Below are 17,817 nucleotides of genomic sequence, written 5' to 3'. Positions count from 1 at the left end.
GTATAATAGCCACTGAGAAATTGTAGTTATAGATGAAAAAATGGAGATAGGAGCTGACATATATGGATCAAGTAACATCATGCCTAGAAGGCACAGATGCCTCAGGGTGATTTGCTCTGTCTTCTCACACCTTAGCCTGAGACAAGGAAAGCTGCCCATTACACTGCATACATTTGTTTCCTCAGGCAAAGCGAGATCCTTAAAGGAGTTGGAGATAATTGTTCAATGAAAACTGCACTTGCACCTGAAGCACGGCCTTTCTGCTTCCCTCACACAGGCCACTCTCAAAAAGCAGCTTAAACCAGCCTGTAGTTCTGTGCTGCAATCCACAGATATGTGAAGAAAACAAGAGGCTCATTGCTGCCTAGTTATTTTGAGGACGTGTAGGAAGGCAGGAGGCACTTGGCAGTCTCTGTCATTGCCCCTGCCAGGGTCCCTCCTGCAAATTTCCCTGTTGGTTCCAGGTGGTTTTAAACTTCAGTCCTCCCTCTGGAGTACCCACCTAAATCACCACTCACCTATTACGATGAGTTTTTGCCAGCCCACGAGCAGACTAAAGAGCAAAGAAAATGAAAAGGCAACAAAAGTACAGAATTGACTAATAAGGATTTGAACATGCACAGAGAACAGATATAAACGTTCTGTAGGCAGTCTGTTTACTGGTTTGGGTTGCTTTCTAGACCTAGCAGATCTAATGTAAAACAAGCATTTTACAGGGGATGATACATAGCTCTTTTATGAAGTGAACAGATTAAACTGTTTATGTTCAACTGCTGAAAATACTCCGGAAATTTATGTCAATGTCAGAAACCCTATTAGGTTTCAGAAGAGGTAGGAAAGCTTTAGCCTAATCACAAGATAGGAGGTCTTCAGGCTTTTAGGAATGACATCTGAAGGGCATTTAGATTGTTTTCTATAAAAGGAAAGGGCAAATTTCCAGTACATATATAATCACTGGTAGCATTTATGTTGTCATCCTCTCTAAAGCAATAACAAAGTGCACAAATGGTGGATGATTAGAGAGGTCAGTGAAGTGCCCCATTCAGCTGTAATTGTAGAGTTTTTAAAAATTCTTTTGACATCAGAAAATATCGTATGTTTTTTTAACCCAGCTTTTTGCTGTGATTAGTTAATTCATGCAAAATCAGTGAAGAAACAGAATGGCAAATTAAAAGCAGTAAAGCAGGAATGTCATTTTGCAGTACCGATAAGTAATCAGCAAAATCAGTTCACTGTAAAATTACTGCTACCTGCCAAAGCTTAACTCCACACGCACAAGACCACAGCGAGATTTTGTTTAAAATACCACCACCTTGCAGACCTGGGAAGTGCACTGGAAGGAGTGCTACCCCATACATACTTTTGCTGATGCCACAATCAGTATTCTCTCTTTTCTTACTGCCCCTAGGCACTTCACAGGACATGAAATCTGAAAGCACCATTTTAATTAACATAATTTTAAAAGTATCATTGCCTAATAAAATCTGGCAACCTTCCTACTATAGGATATGCTGCTATTTTTTTCTCTGTGACAATATTTGAAAACAAGTTATGTTTTCCATTTCATTATTTTTCTGACCAGGTCTTTCAGTTTTGAGTAATAAATATATAGAAAATTTTCCAGTTTTGAGAATAACCACACACTGAAAATGAAAATGAAAAATATTATCTGCCACTCACCAAATAGGAGCTCTCATTTCAGTAATGTTTTTCAAAATAAGGAATACTTCCAGTTGCTTGCAGGTGGTTAAAAGTGGTGGAGTGTGAATGGAGATTTCTATGCAGGCACAAGGTAAACAAACCACATCACATTGTCCATCGCACCAGGCCAAAGTCAGCATTATTTAACTATTTTATTGTTTCACAAAAGCACATAACAGATTTTTGTGTAGTTTGGAATTCCAGAAGAACTTCTCTGTAGTACAGTCCTATTGACTCATCAGTTACACATTCAAAGCTATATTTGAATGATTTGTCAAGTGAACTTTACCTCATACTAACCAAAAATTGTGTTTACCTTAGCAGGCTGAATGTGTCTTTAACATGAAAGGGTTACTTTCCCTTCAGTGCACCTAGATTTTAGCAGTGGGTTTTTGTCACTGATGAAGGAAAACGAGGTAGTTCAACTGATCCCCAGACAAACATTCATAGCATCTTAAATGTTATGATGCCACTTAATCTTTGCAGTCATTTCAATTCTTCAGCTAATGGGTGGTTGCTTGCCATCAGCAACCATTATGGTGGAGTCATAAGCTCTCTGGGAGAGTCAATCTCCTACTTGGTTTTTATCTTATTTTGATTTAGGACACCTTTTATCAAAGATCTTTATTCTCCTGTTCAGGGTTTCTACAGATTTCCAGGATCAGAAAAGGTTTTAAATGTTAATGTCTTGCCTACTGCAGGGTTTTCAAAGAAAATTGGGAATCCTTTGATGGTGCAGTGCACAGCACAAGGTTGTTTGTGTTTTTCTACCCTCCTTATTTGTTACATTATTTTTTTACACTGTATGAAGTCAGGAGCAATGCCTCACATACAAAAAGACTGATAAAAGAAACTTGAGTTACAGACTAATGCTGTGACCACTGAAATCCATAGCAAAATTCATAGCAGCATCAGAGGCAGCAGGAAGCTTTAGGAGATTATTCAGATCTCTCTGAAGTCCTTCCACATACAATTCTACGTTTCAGTTGGTGAAAACATGACTTTTCCTTATCACATATAATAATCATTATACTTCTGTATGAGACATTTTGCAGACGTTATTCATCAAAAAGGGAAATTTGCAAAGCCCACTGTACCCAGTCGGTACAGAAAGTTAGGTCTGGGTTGGTCTTAGCTGAGCTGAATTTCAGTGTTTCAAAGTGGAAAGAAAATACAGCTTTCAGTATTTCAGTGTTTTCTGTAAATTAAAACAGACTGTAGGTACACACATAGCCAACCGGAATATTCTGCGGAATCTGTTAGTATGTCATATGAAAAGCACCTTTTATTCTTATAAAACCTACACTTTTGAAAAGCAGTTTGAGGGGGGTAGTTCTTACAGGTTTCTCTGAGTCTTTATTATATCTTTTGTCTCACATAAATAGTCCTCATAGCCCACAAGCTGTCTTGATTCTGCACTTCTATACAATATCCTTTTCAAAATAAATGGAAACCTGCAAAGCTTCCAGCAGTATTAAATTCTTCATTGATGTTCACTCACTCTAAAGGACATGTTTTTCCCAGATTTTTGATTATTTTACTCTATTCTGAGCTGTTGCTGTGGATTCTATAGTAAATGGTCTTTGCTTTAGCTCATGGTTATCAGTGAAAAAACACCTGAACCACAGCAGTGTTTCATACATTGTTTATCAGCAATTTGCCAGTGACACAAGAACCTCAGGTGAAAGGACAGATGGCTTTAAGTACATTTATCGTCATGCCTGTGCATTCAAGCTGTTTGCCTTGTAGAAAAATTAGGTGTCCTAAAGTTGATAAATGTGATCAACATCGTTAAAGACAGAGTGACTTCAGACATTTTGTTTCTGATTTGCAGTAAAGGTGACCTCAGTTGGAGGTAGCATGCAGTTGTTTCTTCAGATCTTTGCTACTGACTGTATTCTTTTGCAGGTTCATGGGTCCGCAGTCATCACTAGTTTAAAGATGTCCACTCTGTATTCTACACATCCTCAATCTACTGATAATAGATTTAAGGACCTCTGAGGTGTGGATACAAATGAAATCTGAATCTAAATATTTCACCTTTTCTTCTTCCAGCCGGACCCTGCTGGCAGAGATATTTCCATCCGACCAATCTTGGAGCACTGCGAAAACACCCACATGACAATATGGCTTGGGATAGTCTATGCTTATAAAGGGCTGCTGATGGTAAGCATAGCTTGTTTTGCACAACACTGGCTTCAAGCTGCTATTTACTGATAGGCATGAACTGAATTATATTTGCTTTTCTGATGGCTGGGAGTGATTTAAAACTTCCTGGAATACATCTTTTATATTTGGACCATTTCTAAATTCATTCGGTAGTAATATATGGATATATGCATATGCAAAATAAATAAGACATTAACAGCACTTAAAGATAATACTATAGATATATGGCAAACCAAGAAATTCAATAGTAAAAAGATGGATCCATGAATGAGCCAACTTTGTCAGTAAAGAAGCCCAATCATGTGAATTCTTTTAGGTTTTCCAGAAAGATGGGATTAGATTATTCTAGATGCTTGTATTTGAGTTTCAAATGTCCTTCAGGAACAGCTGCAGGAGACACAATATTAATTTGGAGCCTGAATCAAAATAACCCTTTTGTCCCCAAAGCCCATCTCCACAGAAAGATTTCTAAAACTTTGGGAGCCAGGAATCCTGAACCTTGATTAAAACACTGTAATGGTGACTATTAGCAATTAAAAGCTCCTTAGCCTGAAGGTTTTAAAAACATCTGAATTTGACAGCACTGACCAGCTGAACACCTATCTTGAGTTGAGTCCCATCTGGATCCTAAATCTAGATAAACATTCCTTTACACTACCCGAAGGGTTCAATCTGTTCTGTGTGTCTGCGGCATGCCTGCTCATTAGGACACCCGTGAAAGACTGGGTCAGCTGCTTCCTCTCAGAGGAGCTGGTGCTGCTGCCCTGGGGGAAGCTGGGGAGTGGGAGCTGCTGGTGAATGAAGTACTTGTTTTCCCTCTCCACATCAGATGACTGCTCTGCTGGGGTATAAAGTCATGCTGCTTTTTTTCAGGCTGAAAGATCTTCAAATATGAAATATGAAACTCAACAGGAAGAGATGAGGGCTATTTTTGTTTTTTGAATTCTAGTAGGCTTGCGGTCAGAATGGGTTGTTGGGGAATGCCTTCAGGCAGAGGAGGCACCTACACCAAGTGTTTCCAGTTCCCAGGTGAGAGCTCTGATCTTGGAGTGACTAGCCAAAAGGAAGCCTTCCCGCCTTCCCATTAAAAAAAAGCAAAAAAAAAAGAAAAGCCATTTTAGGTGTAGATGCCTATTTTTCAGAGAACGCCCAAGCAGGCTGTGAAATCAAGAGCTAGTACTTATTTGATCCTCCCAAAGGGATCAGGAATTATGGGAGTTTTCACATCTCAACATGTCTTACCACGCAGCTCTGAGTGGCTCTGGATTCACAGTAATCTCAATTTGGAGCACAGCATCAAGGGATTTCTGTTTGAAAAGTAAACAGGTAAATATGTTTGGTTCACTTAGGTGTAAATGAACAAATAGCATTCCTTTGAAAATATTGAAGAATTCAAGCAGTAGGGATTTTTTGTAAAAATAGCTTCAATAATGTTTTCAATTAAAAATCAAAGAGGGAAAATAACATATATTTTTAAAAAACATTCTTTGGTAGTTTTCTTTAAGTTTCTTTCGAGTTGTGCTGGATAGTAATCAAGCTGCATTGATTCTCACTAGTCCTTTGCCCAAAATTGGTTGGTTGTCATGTATGTTGGACTGTTTTCTACAAAATATGTGACTCAGTTTGTTCAAGTTTGCAAATGCCATTTGGCATTACTCACTACACTTATTTCAGGCACACGGGGTTTCATAACCACTGGTGAAATACACACTCTTTATTACTCCAGTGCCCTTTTATCGCAGAAACTGATACATGTTTAAAAGGAAGATATTCTCCTGAATCACTTAAATAATTGCTACAGTGAGTTATATAAGGATAACAGAATTGATGCTTTTAATCTCATCACTAATGATGTTTCTGTACATCACACAAACCTTACCTTCAGATCAAAACCAGAAACTCTCATGTTACTGTATCGTTTTATAAGGGTTTAGCTAATAGAAAATTCTGCCGTTTGTAATAATAAAATACCTCTAACTTACCTTTATAATTACTTTAGAATAAAGAGCTTGCATTGCTAATTACAGTACAGTGAAATACTTGAGGTGAAATGGCTTAATGACTTACTCAGTCCAAAATTATTTATAGCAACCTCTCATCTCTAAATGAAAATAAGAAGATCAGATTAATCTAAAAAAGAACTTTTCTTTTTTGGCTTGAAGATGTAAAGCAATACTGTCCATTCTGATGACTTAAAACTGATACAGAGAATAAGTCATTCAAGGTAGAGCAGAGCACAGAAGGACAGGAAAGGGCACTGAAGGCAAGACAAGGCAGTATAAGAGAAGGCATTACTCCCCAGGATGCACCTGTTCCTTCTATATTAAAGTAAGCAAACATTAAAAGTCAGATTCATGATTCTTCAATTGTCTTTGAAGGGATGTAAGGAAAAGCTTAGTAACTGCAGGAAGGCTTCGCAATTATTGGATTCAGATTCCTCAAGACTGGAGAGCAGAGAATAATAGGAAGACAGCCATTCTAAATCTTGCCTTTGTTACTGTATTAGTCTTAGTGACCCTGGTCAAGTCCCACCATACATACGGGTCTCAGCTTTTTTCCCATCTCAGGTTCAGCTCCTAAAAGGCTACCTACAAAGTTCAAGGTCTGTCTCCTTGTACATGGTTACCATCAGTTGCAGTATGTTTAGCTTTGATTTCTGATGATGTAGACACGGTTGAAAATGACAGTTATTTCATATATTCCAAAGGATGATAGAAATCACACCATCTTAAGTTTGCCAGTGGTACGTTATTAGTGAATGCACTAAAATCCTTCAGGGCTTGAATTATTTTTATTATTTCAGCCAGAACAATACCAGATTAAGGATGATTGAACTCCATGAGAGACTTGTCTACAGTTTGATTTTCCTCTTCCTAATATGCGTTTATTCAACATTAGACCCAAGGTGCCCATATGCTGGAATTTTTGTTGTGTTGCTGATTAGATATAAGGAAGAAATTGTTTACTGTGAGGGTGATGAGGCACTAGCACAGGTTGCCCAGAGAAGCTGTGTCTGCCCCATCCCTGGCAGTGTTCAAGGCCAGACTGGAGGGGGCTTTGAGCAATCTGGTCTAGTGGGAAGTATCCCTGCCCATGGCAGGGGGTCGGAACAGGATAATCTCTTTTGTCAGTAGCTTCTCATTAATTGCACGTGGAGATCTATCACATAGATTTCAATCAGTTTAAATTTGTTTTATCAGTTTTGTGACATACTATTTTTAAATAACAATACTGAACAGTATTAAGACAAACACTACTGAGAAATCCAAATAGGCTGCATAAATGCAATTATTCAGTCTTGCAACCTCACTGAAAAAAAAGAAATAATAGCATGTTGAATTATATCACTTTTTTTTTTGTTGTTGTTGCTTCAGTTCATGTATCAGCCATTTCTTTAATTTGCTTAGGATAAAAATTACCGTAATAGCTCTGTAATCACTGAAGATGTTCTATTTTCTCTTTTTCCATATGGCTTCTTTCTATCTTCAGTGGATCTTTGCCAGAATTCCAATAAATACCAACGAATAAGTCCATAAGTCCAGACAACTTCTAAATCAATCCCTAGAAGTTCTGCATGCAAGTTACTGGATCTCTCTGTTTACAACAGCTTGTCTTGACAGGGTCTTCAAGAGCTCTCTTATTGCTGAAATAAACTGCATTTTGCTGTTTTGGCAAGGCAAGACATGAATGGATCGTTCCACCTCTATATAAACATAAGAAAAAAATACCCATTAAACATATCTTACCATGCATCATTACTATTAAATTTGTCATCGTCCAAGGAATGAATCATTATTAGAATTCCTTTTTTTTACATACATTTTTAGAAATCTGTATGAATTCTGTTAATGCTGCTAGCCATTCATTTTCTACTATACATATGTTTAACTGCCCTTTCCACTATCTGTATTTTAGAACTTTAATTCATAATCATTATTATGAATTTCTTCTGTTTAACTTTTGTTACATTCTGCCTAGCCTTTGGCCAATCTTACTGCTTATTTGTTTTAAATTGCATAACAACCAAAACAACTTTCGAGTAAGTAAAGCTTCTTTACAGTTACAAACTTTAGTGCAGACCATTTACAGTACATACCCAAACACATTTCAGTTGTTGTTTAATTTCTTGGTCTAATTAATACATTCTATATGTAGAAAAATTTAACAGTCTCCAGATTATGTTAAAATTCCTAATTATTTTCTGAAAACAGCTTTGATTTTTAACATGTTTACTTGCATTTTTTCCTAATTCTCTTCATAGAATCACAGAATCCCAGTTTGGGAGGCAGGGACCTCAAAGTTCATCTGAGCCAACCTTTCTTGGCAAAGCATGACCCAGACTAGATGTCCCAGAACCCTGTTCAGATAAATCTTGAACGTATCCAACCCTGGGGAATCCACCACTTCCCTGGGGAACTCCAATGGCTGATATTTCTCATTGTGAAAAATTTTCCTGTGTCCCATTGGGATATCCCCAGGAGTAACTTGTACCCATTATACCTCACTGTTTCCATGTGAGTCCTTGTAAAAAGGGAGTCCCCACCTTCTCTGTAGCCGTAGCCACTCTTTAAATACTGGCACATGTTGTTGAGCCTTTTTTTCTCAAGGCTAAACATACCCAGTTCTCTCAGCCTTACCTCACATGGCAGTTTCCCAGTCCTTTGATCATCTTTGTGGCCCTTCTCTGGACCCTCTCCAGTCTGTCCACATCTTTTTTGTATAACAGGGACCAAAACAGAAAAGTGTTCCAGGAGTGGATATCATGACTGAAAAGAGTGCTCAGAAGAAGGGACTGCCTCCTTCTCAATTAATCTGCACTATTCCAACTTACATTTTTGGTGGGTTTAGCACCACCCCATCTGTCTTGTCTTACAGTCATTAGAAAGTAAGAGAGTCAAGCTTGGGGTGGGGGGAGACATGGTAGAGGGGGTAGTGACACCAGGTATTTGTATAACTTTAATAAATCATTGACAGTGTTTTAGCATCCAAAACATAAGTTACCATATGGTTTTGTAGGATAACTTTTTCCATCCTATGACCATAAGGAAACCTTAAATATATTCTTGGAATATTGCAGATATTGCAGTATTCCCTTACATGTCTCTTGGCATCAATTTTTATATAGCAAAAATAGATTTAAATTATAGCACACTCTTATTGTTATCAGAGATGATCTATCAATTTATGGTGGTGTGACTGTCTGTGGTAATCTTATGCCAGAATAAAGGTATTCCAAATGGATATTTGCTAATAACCAGGTGCATATGTGTTTCAGCTTAGTTACTATGACGTGCCTCATGACTAAGAAGGATTTTCATGGATGAAAGTCAAATGCAGTCTGAATAGAAAGAAGGGAAAATATTTTATTAACCTGTTGATTTGGGAGGCTGAGGTATAACGTGGAAAATTTTGTCTGGGTGCATGTTAACATGTATAGCTTTTTGCAGCTGCATTTCCATCTTGCCTTGGCCAGGACTATGCCAAGTGCCCTGCAGCGTAAAGGACTGCCAAGACCTTCAAGAAGAAAGCGCGTCACTCAATAGCTTAATATCACATCTTGTAATCCAAAAATATTTAGCTATTTTCCTAATGCTCAATATAAATATTAAGCTTCCCTTTAGTACTGTCTATCCAGAGCAGTTCTGTGAACATGAACTAAATACACAGCTGACTCATACCAGATCAGAGAGAAAGTGATGATGGCTTAACACCAGATTGTATTGACTGTGAAGATAGAAGACCTACAAGGGTATAGTTTATCTTTCAGTTTGCTAAACTTACTTGGTGTGCTGGCAATTAAAAAACAAATCACTGCATCTTCCTGAAAACTGCTCAGTATTTTTCCTGCCCAATTCTCCAGTGAGCACCTGAAAATCAAAAACATTTTGAATATTCTCATTGAAAAAAATCTGCAGCTATTTCACTGAAATAAAAATATGCCTGTGATGATCTGGCTCTAATGAATGAACATGAGTAGGGAAACCCATAAGTCCAGCTTCACAGTTACTTCAGACTGAGAGGTCTTTACAGGCCAGGGTCCAGAACTGCCTTTGTTTTAAGGGGTGGCAGGATAGGCAGTGTCCTTGTAATCTAGCTAGAAAAAAATAACAAAACCAAGAAACAAACACACACAAAAAAACCCAAAATAACAGCAACAAACAAAATCCCAAGATATAAGATTGTGAAGTAAAGGCTTGTTTTTGTTCTTTCACGCAGAACAACAAGGCTATGATCCACAGGTCAGCACAGTAAGTGCTATTACAATACAGTAATTAGCAGCCTGGTCCAATATATAGTCTTTCCAAAACCATACGCTCTAGCTATTGGCAAGCATGACTTCTGACGTGATTGGAGACTTCTCCTCTGGTATTTTTCTGCTCTTGTCTGATATCCTCAGTATAATTTTCTTTCTGTTTCTTTCTTTCCTAATACTGCTCACAACCCACGTTCAAAGTATAAGCAGACATGACGTTGAAATGAAACATATAGACAAAATGCTTTAAATGCAGTACAGGGGAAGAGGGAATATAGGAAGATAACTAGTTTCCCTCCTGTCATCTCACAGTCTATGCAGCCCAATAACAAATTAGACACTTGATTGTATTAATGTATGTTATGGATCAGTAAGCAGTTGTTACTGTGCTTAGCAGTAATTCTGGTGAACAAGATTTAAAATTAACTAGCCAGTAGAGTTTTGAAAAATAGTGTTAAACACTTTCCAGTACTTCACTACAAACTCTTCTATTATATTGCCAGCTATCACAGTTTAGTCAGTACAAGATTTATAAAAAATAAAGTTTTCCTGTTAAACTCTGTTAATGAACATATTGTATTCTCCATAGTCCTGTTATCCCTCTAAGACTTTAATACAGATTCTTCTTAGTAACCAGATTTCTATCTTTAGTCACAGTGGTACAATCGTGTTGTCTTCAGGTACTGTTTTACCCAAATTCATACAATGGTTGTCTCACAATCTATTTTGGTTCATTGACAACACAGCCCAAACCTTTGACTGCTACAAAGACAATATTCTGTATCAGTGTAGTGTCAAATGGAAGCTGCCTACTTTCAAAGATGAAGCAAAGCAATCCTGCCTTTACAGTTCACCCCTTCAGAGAAAACCTAAACCAACATTTTATGATGCTTTCTACATCAATAAGATGTGTATTTAGTAGACCAAAATGGGGAAAGATGTGAAGTTAATGACTAGCAATGTAGGAAGCCTTCCAAAGCTTCATTCTTGATGTGTCCCCAAAGGGACAATCTCTACTCTGGTGCTAAGAACTAAACCTCAGGCAAAATATGAAATTGCACCATGTGATCAAAGCATGACACTGTGCAATGGTCATCAGCAGCATCACTGTCCTGAACAAAGATGTCTGCTACTGTATTTGGCGGATGGGGGCGAGGCTAAACTGGTAGACATACTCTGAGAAGCCTTCACCAGTTTGAACTCTCCAGGAGCAATAGGAAGAGAGACAGCTGCAATGCAAATCCCAGCAGGCAGCCTTAAATATCAAATAGTCCTTAAATTGCACAGCAATCTCAAGACATAGGTGCCTGCAAGCATAATGACGAGTGTGATTTACATATCTGGGGAAGATTAATGTTTAAAGTACCAGGAGTGAAGAGCAGTTGAACTTGGGCACTCAATGTCCATGGTTTGAACTGGAGCTTATGAGTTTCATATTCAAAACATGTCAAGGAATCGTGGAAATCTGGACCTTTCACTAACAACATCTGCATCCTATTCCTTAATTAAGCCATTTTACATATTTTCAGGAGTTTTGCTGTCATAAAAGTGAATCCTTTATTTGTGCAGTTTGGCTGAGCCTCAGGAAAGGGGAAAATAAGAAGGGCATACGGAGGGAAAGAGAAGTGTCATATTCCCTCAGGAAAGTTCTTTCTCAAAGGAGAAATCTTACCAACCCCAGGGAGCCCTGCAGGCATCTGTAGCAGGCAAAAGAGGAGCACCTCTGCAATCACCAATATCCTGGCAGGAGGCTACAGAAAACTCAGCTTTTATCCATGTTTGACTCTCAAAGATGAGCTGTGACTTTTAGAAAAGGAGAGCTCTCTTCCTGAGGCAAGCATTTTAACCAAAATGCTAATAAAAATCAAAAACAATGCTCTCAGATTTATAGTGCATCATTCTGAGGAACCCCACTTGCTGCAAAAGCCTCTCCCATTCTTTGGTTGTCTTGTAAATAGATATCTTCCTTTCATGTGGAAGATACTTAATCATTTTCCATGCTGTTCTTAATTATAAATGAGAATGGGCCAAACTATAACCTCCACAATGCTGTTCAAATGATCTTTTTTCCATTATAATTGATATTTTATATCACTTTATAACTGCCTCAGCAATAAATTCGTGCCCATTATTTGTAATAAATGCTGGCCTCATTTAAGTATGTTGGCTGTATTCCCAGAATAATGCTTTTGGAAGGAAATCTGTTCATAGTGGGAGAAGTGGGGGAGAGTGTGGATTGACCTGCAACCCTAAAAATCTCATTAATAATTAACTGTAGCAAGAGAAGATAGAAATCTTGCCATAGTTAATCAAGGTCTCAACCTTTTAAAAACATGATCTAGACATACACAGAGGCATTCCTTTTACCCCTCAAAACACTTCAGCCCAGACCAGCCTATTTGTCAGTTCAGGTACTGGCAAAGTGTAAGCTTGCAGCACAGCTAAATAGTGAAGGACCAAGAGTGCAGCAAGTGCACAACAGGCAACTGGCGAGTCTGGGAGGAGTATGTTTGTATCCTGAAAAACAGTGTCACTGATGCAGACAGGTCAATACAGGGGACAATTTGCTTCTGCAGGGCTTGTAATGGAGTCTGTACATTCCCTGATCCATATGTGCACAGTGCCAGACCCAACAACAGAGGAGTCCCCCCTGCAACCTATTCTCATTGAAAGTATCATCTTGATTACGTGAGAGCTCTCAAAATGTATTAGGGCATGACCTGTTCTCTGGCACAAAGTTACCTATCTTGATAAACAGCTTACCCACCTCAACTGCCTTACTTGAATGGCTCTGAGACCCCTCTCTGCTCCAGCTAGATGTCTACATCTACAGGCCTCTCAAGAGCAGCTCCCTCCCATGCTCCACCTGCAACATCCACTACTTTCCTTCCTGCACTTAGGCTACTGGGAAGAGCAGGGGAAGAAGCATGGGGCTGGGCTGAAGTGTGACGTCTTGTCCTACTAGAGGAGATAGGTAAAGCAGAAGAGATGGTTCTGCAACAAGGAGGCATGGGAGTGCCCTGGGTAGGAAGGGGGCAGGCTCCGAATGGTGCTGAGGAAAACTTGGGTAAGGACTGCAAGGAAAGCTGCTGATGTTGTTCTGGAAAGGGCCACACCTGCCTATGTAGCATGATAAGGATTGGGGCAGCAGTGGCAGCATTGGCAAGTGGGTGATCAAAAGGCTTGCCTAGACTAGGCAGCATCTCCAGCCTGCCATCCTTCATGGGCTTCCATGCCAGCTCCACTCATGAGCATGTGGCAGGGTAACATATGTGGTGTAGGCAAGAGAATGAAATAAGGCTTGCAGACAAGCTCAGCAATGGGAGGGCAGGGCTGGCAGTTCAGCAGTAAGTCCTGGTTTGAAGTGCCTGGGTGAGTAGGTAGGTGGCTGCAGCCTGCTAGTTTCTGTGGGAGTGCAAAGCAGCTGAATCACAAATGGTTGGGTTTGTTGCCATTGTCAGCTGAGGTAAAAACTAAGCAAATAATCAAGGAAATTTGCAGTTATTAATGTCCATTTATTACTACACTTGAAAGCACATAAGGGCAAAACAGCTTGTGCAGGAAACGTAAATCTGTCAGTTCCCTACCCTCTTGCACTTGACATAGAAACCAGTGTTCTTCTAGTCCAGGTTATTTGCCTTTGACATTTTTCGCATTTTTTCCCAAAGGAGAAAAAAATAGAAGGTAAATCTTTATTAGGCAACGGCAACTAATCCCCAGATGGCATCATCATAAACCTCTAATTTCCTGGATTACAACAGAGGTTGCAGTTGAAGAAAAGAGATTTGCCCACATGGCAGTGGGCATAAGTGATAGTCTGGGAAGAAGAGTACCAAGGCAAATGGGAGTGCATCTTTTTTCTTTCATCTTCTTGCCTGTCATCATAGAATCATAGAATAGTTAAGACTGGAAAGGACCTTTAAAATAATCTAGTTCCAATCATCTTCTGCCATGGGCAGGGACACCACACACTAAACCATGTCACCCAACACTCCATCCAACCCAACCTTGAACACTGCCAGGGTCCCTACAGTGTAATCAGAAAAAGCTAGCAAACACAGAAATGATGTCTTTAATCTTGGTGATGGTCTCTCTCTCTGCCCTTTCCTTCCTTCCAACACCATCTGCTGTCTGCCATTCTACCCAGGGCACCATATACTCTTATCATGCTTTGCTAGACTGTAAGCTGGGTTACCTATTTATGTCTGGAGTTCATTCTGGTTCTACTGCATTGCCAGAATTTCTCTGAGGAATGCAAGAGAAAGAAAATAATTGTTTCCAGCAGTTCATGATGTAGAAAAATCTAATTAAATTTCAAGGGATGCAGACAGCTTCCTTGTACTAAAGACTTTCCCCTGCTGAATTGCAAAAAGCATATTGCAAATAACAAAGCATCTAAAACTTAAAAGTACACCAAATAAAAAAGCAAACAAAAAATTGCCACAAGGATGTTTTATGCCAGAAATCATTAGACAACTGCAACTGAAAGGCCATTACCAACTCACACTATAATAAAGGACATTATAATTTCAGTCTGAATAATTAGGGTGACACTTTCTACATTGTATATTTGTCTCCCATGGGACACATCTTGACACTGCTGTTTATTAATGTAGGTGATAATCATAAAATGAATGACTGGATTGATAAGAGTATATTGAGAACAGCTGCTAAAAATAGCTAAAAGAACCATGCACATCGTATCTTTACTGGAATCCTTGAAAACAAACAGGAAAGACTGTAAAAATTACTGAAAGTGTGATATAATGAAGTCCATAGCATTCAGAGGAATCTGAATCACATTCCCATCAGAACTAATTCTGAGTTTCACTTTCTTCTTATGAGAGCAGGAATTTGTCCTAACTGGGCAAAACAAATCACAGAGGATATTAGATATTGGGTAAAAGACAGGTGTTTATCTCTGTATTGTTATATCATCTATATTTGTCAAGCTAGAAAACATACCAGTTTTAAACTAATGCCAGGCACTTCTTCTGATAATTATCATCTTTTTTCCTTCTTTCACCATTTCAGTTATTCGGGTGCTTCCTAGCCTGGGAGACACGAAATGTCAGCATTCCTGCTTTGAATGACAGCAAGTACATCGGAATGAGTGTATACAACGTGGGAATAATGTGCATTATTGGTGCTGCTGTTTCATTCCTTACTCGGGACCAACCCAATGTGCAGTTCTGCATCGTTGCTTTAGTCATAATATTCTGCAGCACCATTACTCTCTGCCTTGTGTTTGTACCTAAGGTAGGTGAATTTGTTTAGCATGGGTCTGGATTTTTTTCCTTCTGTTTTGTAATTGTGATTTAATATGTAAAAGTTCGTTACCTTTTCAAGTATAGAGCATGTGTGTGAATTCTAAACCAAGCCCATCTATAATTGCTTGTCTACGGATCCTGAGAAGAAGAATAAAGTTTCATGAGGTTTTGGAGAAAGTGGAATATGCAAAGTTAGAGGAATGTAAATACATGTGTTTCTAATGCCTATATCTTTGCTGAATGTATGACTGGGGAAACAAACATTGCTTTCTGTAATTTCAGTAGCCTCCATTTTGAATTTTTGGGAACTTTTTGGAAAGGGCAATAAGTGGGGATTCAGGAGGGATAGGTCCAGTTGTCTGCTCTGCCATGTTTCTTACATACCCTAAATAAGATAATCAAGATCTCTGCTTCTATACCTGGAAAACATTACAAGCTTTTTAGTTTACTGGCATGCTGTAAGGCCAACTATGTTGAAACCTCTAAGGTATCCAAGTACGGTTTTCCTTCAGAGGAAAACTGTATGTTCGCTGCAAATTTTGACACTGACTATGTTTATTAATACGGAAATGAATGGACTAAGTGAGGCAAAGACTGGAAGGCATAAACTTTCATTTCTTTTTGCTCTTTTGAGCCCTGAAGATGTGTTTGTTGTGCATTGTTGGAAGAAATGACAAGATACTTACCCACAGAGGGATGGAGCTTGATCATTTCACTTTAGACGTGAGGATGACACATCTTGTGTGAAGGGAAACTGGTTTCTACATAAGCTTACTTTAATAAGGTCTCAAGTTCTGGAGAATGTATTTGATATTTTTAAGTAAAATGTGCAATTGTATTAATTTTAAGTGACTTCCATAGACCTAGCTTACTACCCCAGATTAGGTGTGCATACAATTGGGTATATGAAATATTTGCAAGGCAAGAGTCAAGAGTCAGATCCTCACACCTCTGGAATCTGATAATAGGTTTTCAAAAAAGTAGAGATCAAAATGTTGTGACTCTTTACTGGTCCATGTTCAATCATGTATTGAGCAAATTATAGCAAATAAATCTGGTGCTAAATGGCATACTTTGGTGATGGTTCTAACAGGGAGACCAAGAAATATATGTGCAAAAGGAAAAAGTTAATAAATGTATCTCGAAGTTTTCCCTCTGAAAGAAATTAGACGTACAAACTAGCAAGAGAAGCTGAGTTCTGATCTGCAAAATAGCAAAATAATTCATTCTCCAGGGCCAACTAGCCAGGATGTTTTTACAAGCTCTGCAATTCACTTCTCAAATATTAAAAAGCTGTGTAGACATGCATAGTCATATTTTTATTCTGTATTTTAGGGAAGAATCACAACTTCTTTCTAAATTAAGGGTACACTCACAAACACAGCAATGGAGAGTACTTCAAAGTACTGCAAGGCTTAAGTGTGTAAGCTGCATGAAAATGCATATTAAAACTCTGATGTCAAAAAATACCTCCACAGAATGTCAGAACTCTCTTCAAAGAGATAATACTAATAATGCTGCAACATGCTCTTCTGCCCCTTTGCTTTCATGCTCCTTTGCCCATCCTTCTTCCTCTGCCACAGGCTCTGAAATTACTTTTCTGTTTCCTTTTTTAACCCCTTCATCTGCTCTTCTTTTAAACCCCAGTTACCCTGCCCTTATTTTTACTCTCAGTTCTTTCTATCCAAAATACAAGCATGAACTGTAGCATTCTAGTGTGAAGTACTTCATCTCATTCTGTGTATTGTCAGGTCTCCAAATGCTCAGCTATTTTGCATTAAAAATGGTCATTGTATAAGCTACAAAAAAAAAAAAAAAAAAAAAAAACAAAAACAAATGAAGAGTTTGAAGCAGGAGCTGGAATGCAGCACTTCCAATGCTCATGTGAGCACTTTCACAGCTGAAGAGCTCTTCTCACGTTTGTATATTTTGCCCCACGTTTCTTCTCGCCATGCTGTGACACAGTTACAGCAGGATGTCTGGCAAGCACTCTCTCCTTCAACCTGCTTCAGCACAGGTTTCACAATAGCCTGCCTGGACCCTGCAGAAGTACATCTAGGTAAGATGTCAGTGTGACACAGGCACCAGATCTCTACCCTTAAGAAGTGTGTAGTCAATTATTATGAATTTGGAGACAGGGAGATTGCTGGTGCAATACTGAAGTCTGTGGCTCATCAAATGTGGGAGATGATAATGAATCTAGGAAGACTGCACTTTTCATTTGTTAAACTGTGGCCAGAGAGATGCAAGCAGTAACGTTGCTTTGAGGCAGGTGAGTTACTTCTCTGTTATACAGAGTAAAATGTAATTCTGTTAACTTTTCTTCAGTTGTCTCGTGGGTCAGCAGTGCTGGAATTTAATTTTGTACCGCAGCCCTTTTAGGACTCTGACCAGGCAACTATTCAATAATGTAAGCAAACTAAC

The 17,817-nt window shown here is 38.7% G+C and overlaps 1 protein-coding gene across 3 annotated transcripts in view; it reads left to right on the top strand.

Moving 5' to 3' along the window:
* GABBR2 (gamma-aminobutyric acid type B receptor subunit 2) overlaps nucleotides 1–17,817 on the top strand; it is a 454,845-nt gene that overhangs the window by 415,797 nt on the left and 21,231 nt on the right. For all 3 annotated transcript variants that reach the window (XM_061351451.1, XM_061351452.1, XM_061351453.1), the window contains 2 exons: nucleotides 3,757–3,867; nucleotides 15,158–15,382. In XM_061351451.1, coding sequence (XP_061207435.1) covers nucleotides 3,757–3,867; nucleotides 15,158–15,382 — 336 coding nt within the window. The remainder of the gene's footprint in view (nucleotides 1–3,756; nucleotides 3,868–15,157; nucleotides 15,383–17,817) is intronic.

This window comes from Neopsephotus bourkii, unplaced genomic scaffold (genome assembly GCF_033783945.1).
Source record: "Neopsephotus bourkii isolate Nb327-2 ecotype Australia unplaced genomic scaffold, CSIRO-AGI_Nbou_v1 NB_591, whole genome shotgun sequence".
Lineage (NCBI taxonomy): Eukaryota > Metazoa > Chordata > Aves > Psittaciformes > Psittacidae > Neopsephotus > Neopsephotus bourkii.
Note: the sequence above shows the minus strand (reverse complement) of the source record. Positions and strands in the feature narration are given on the sequence as shown.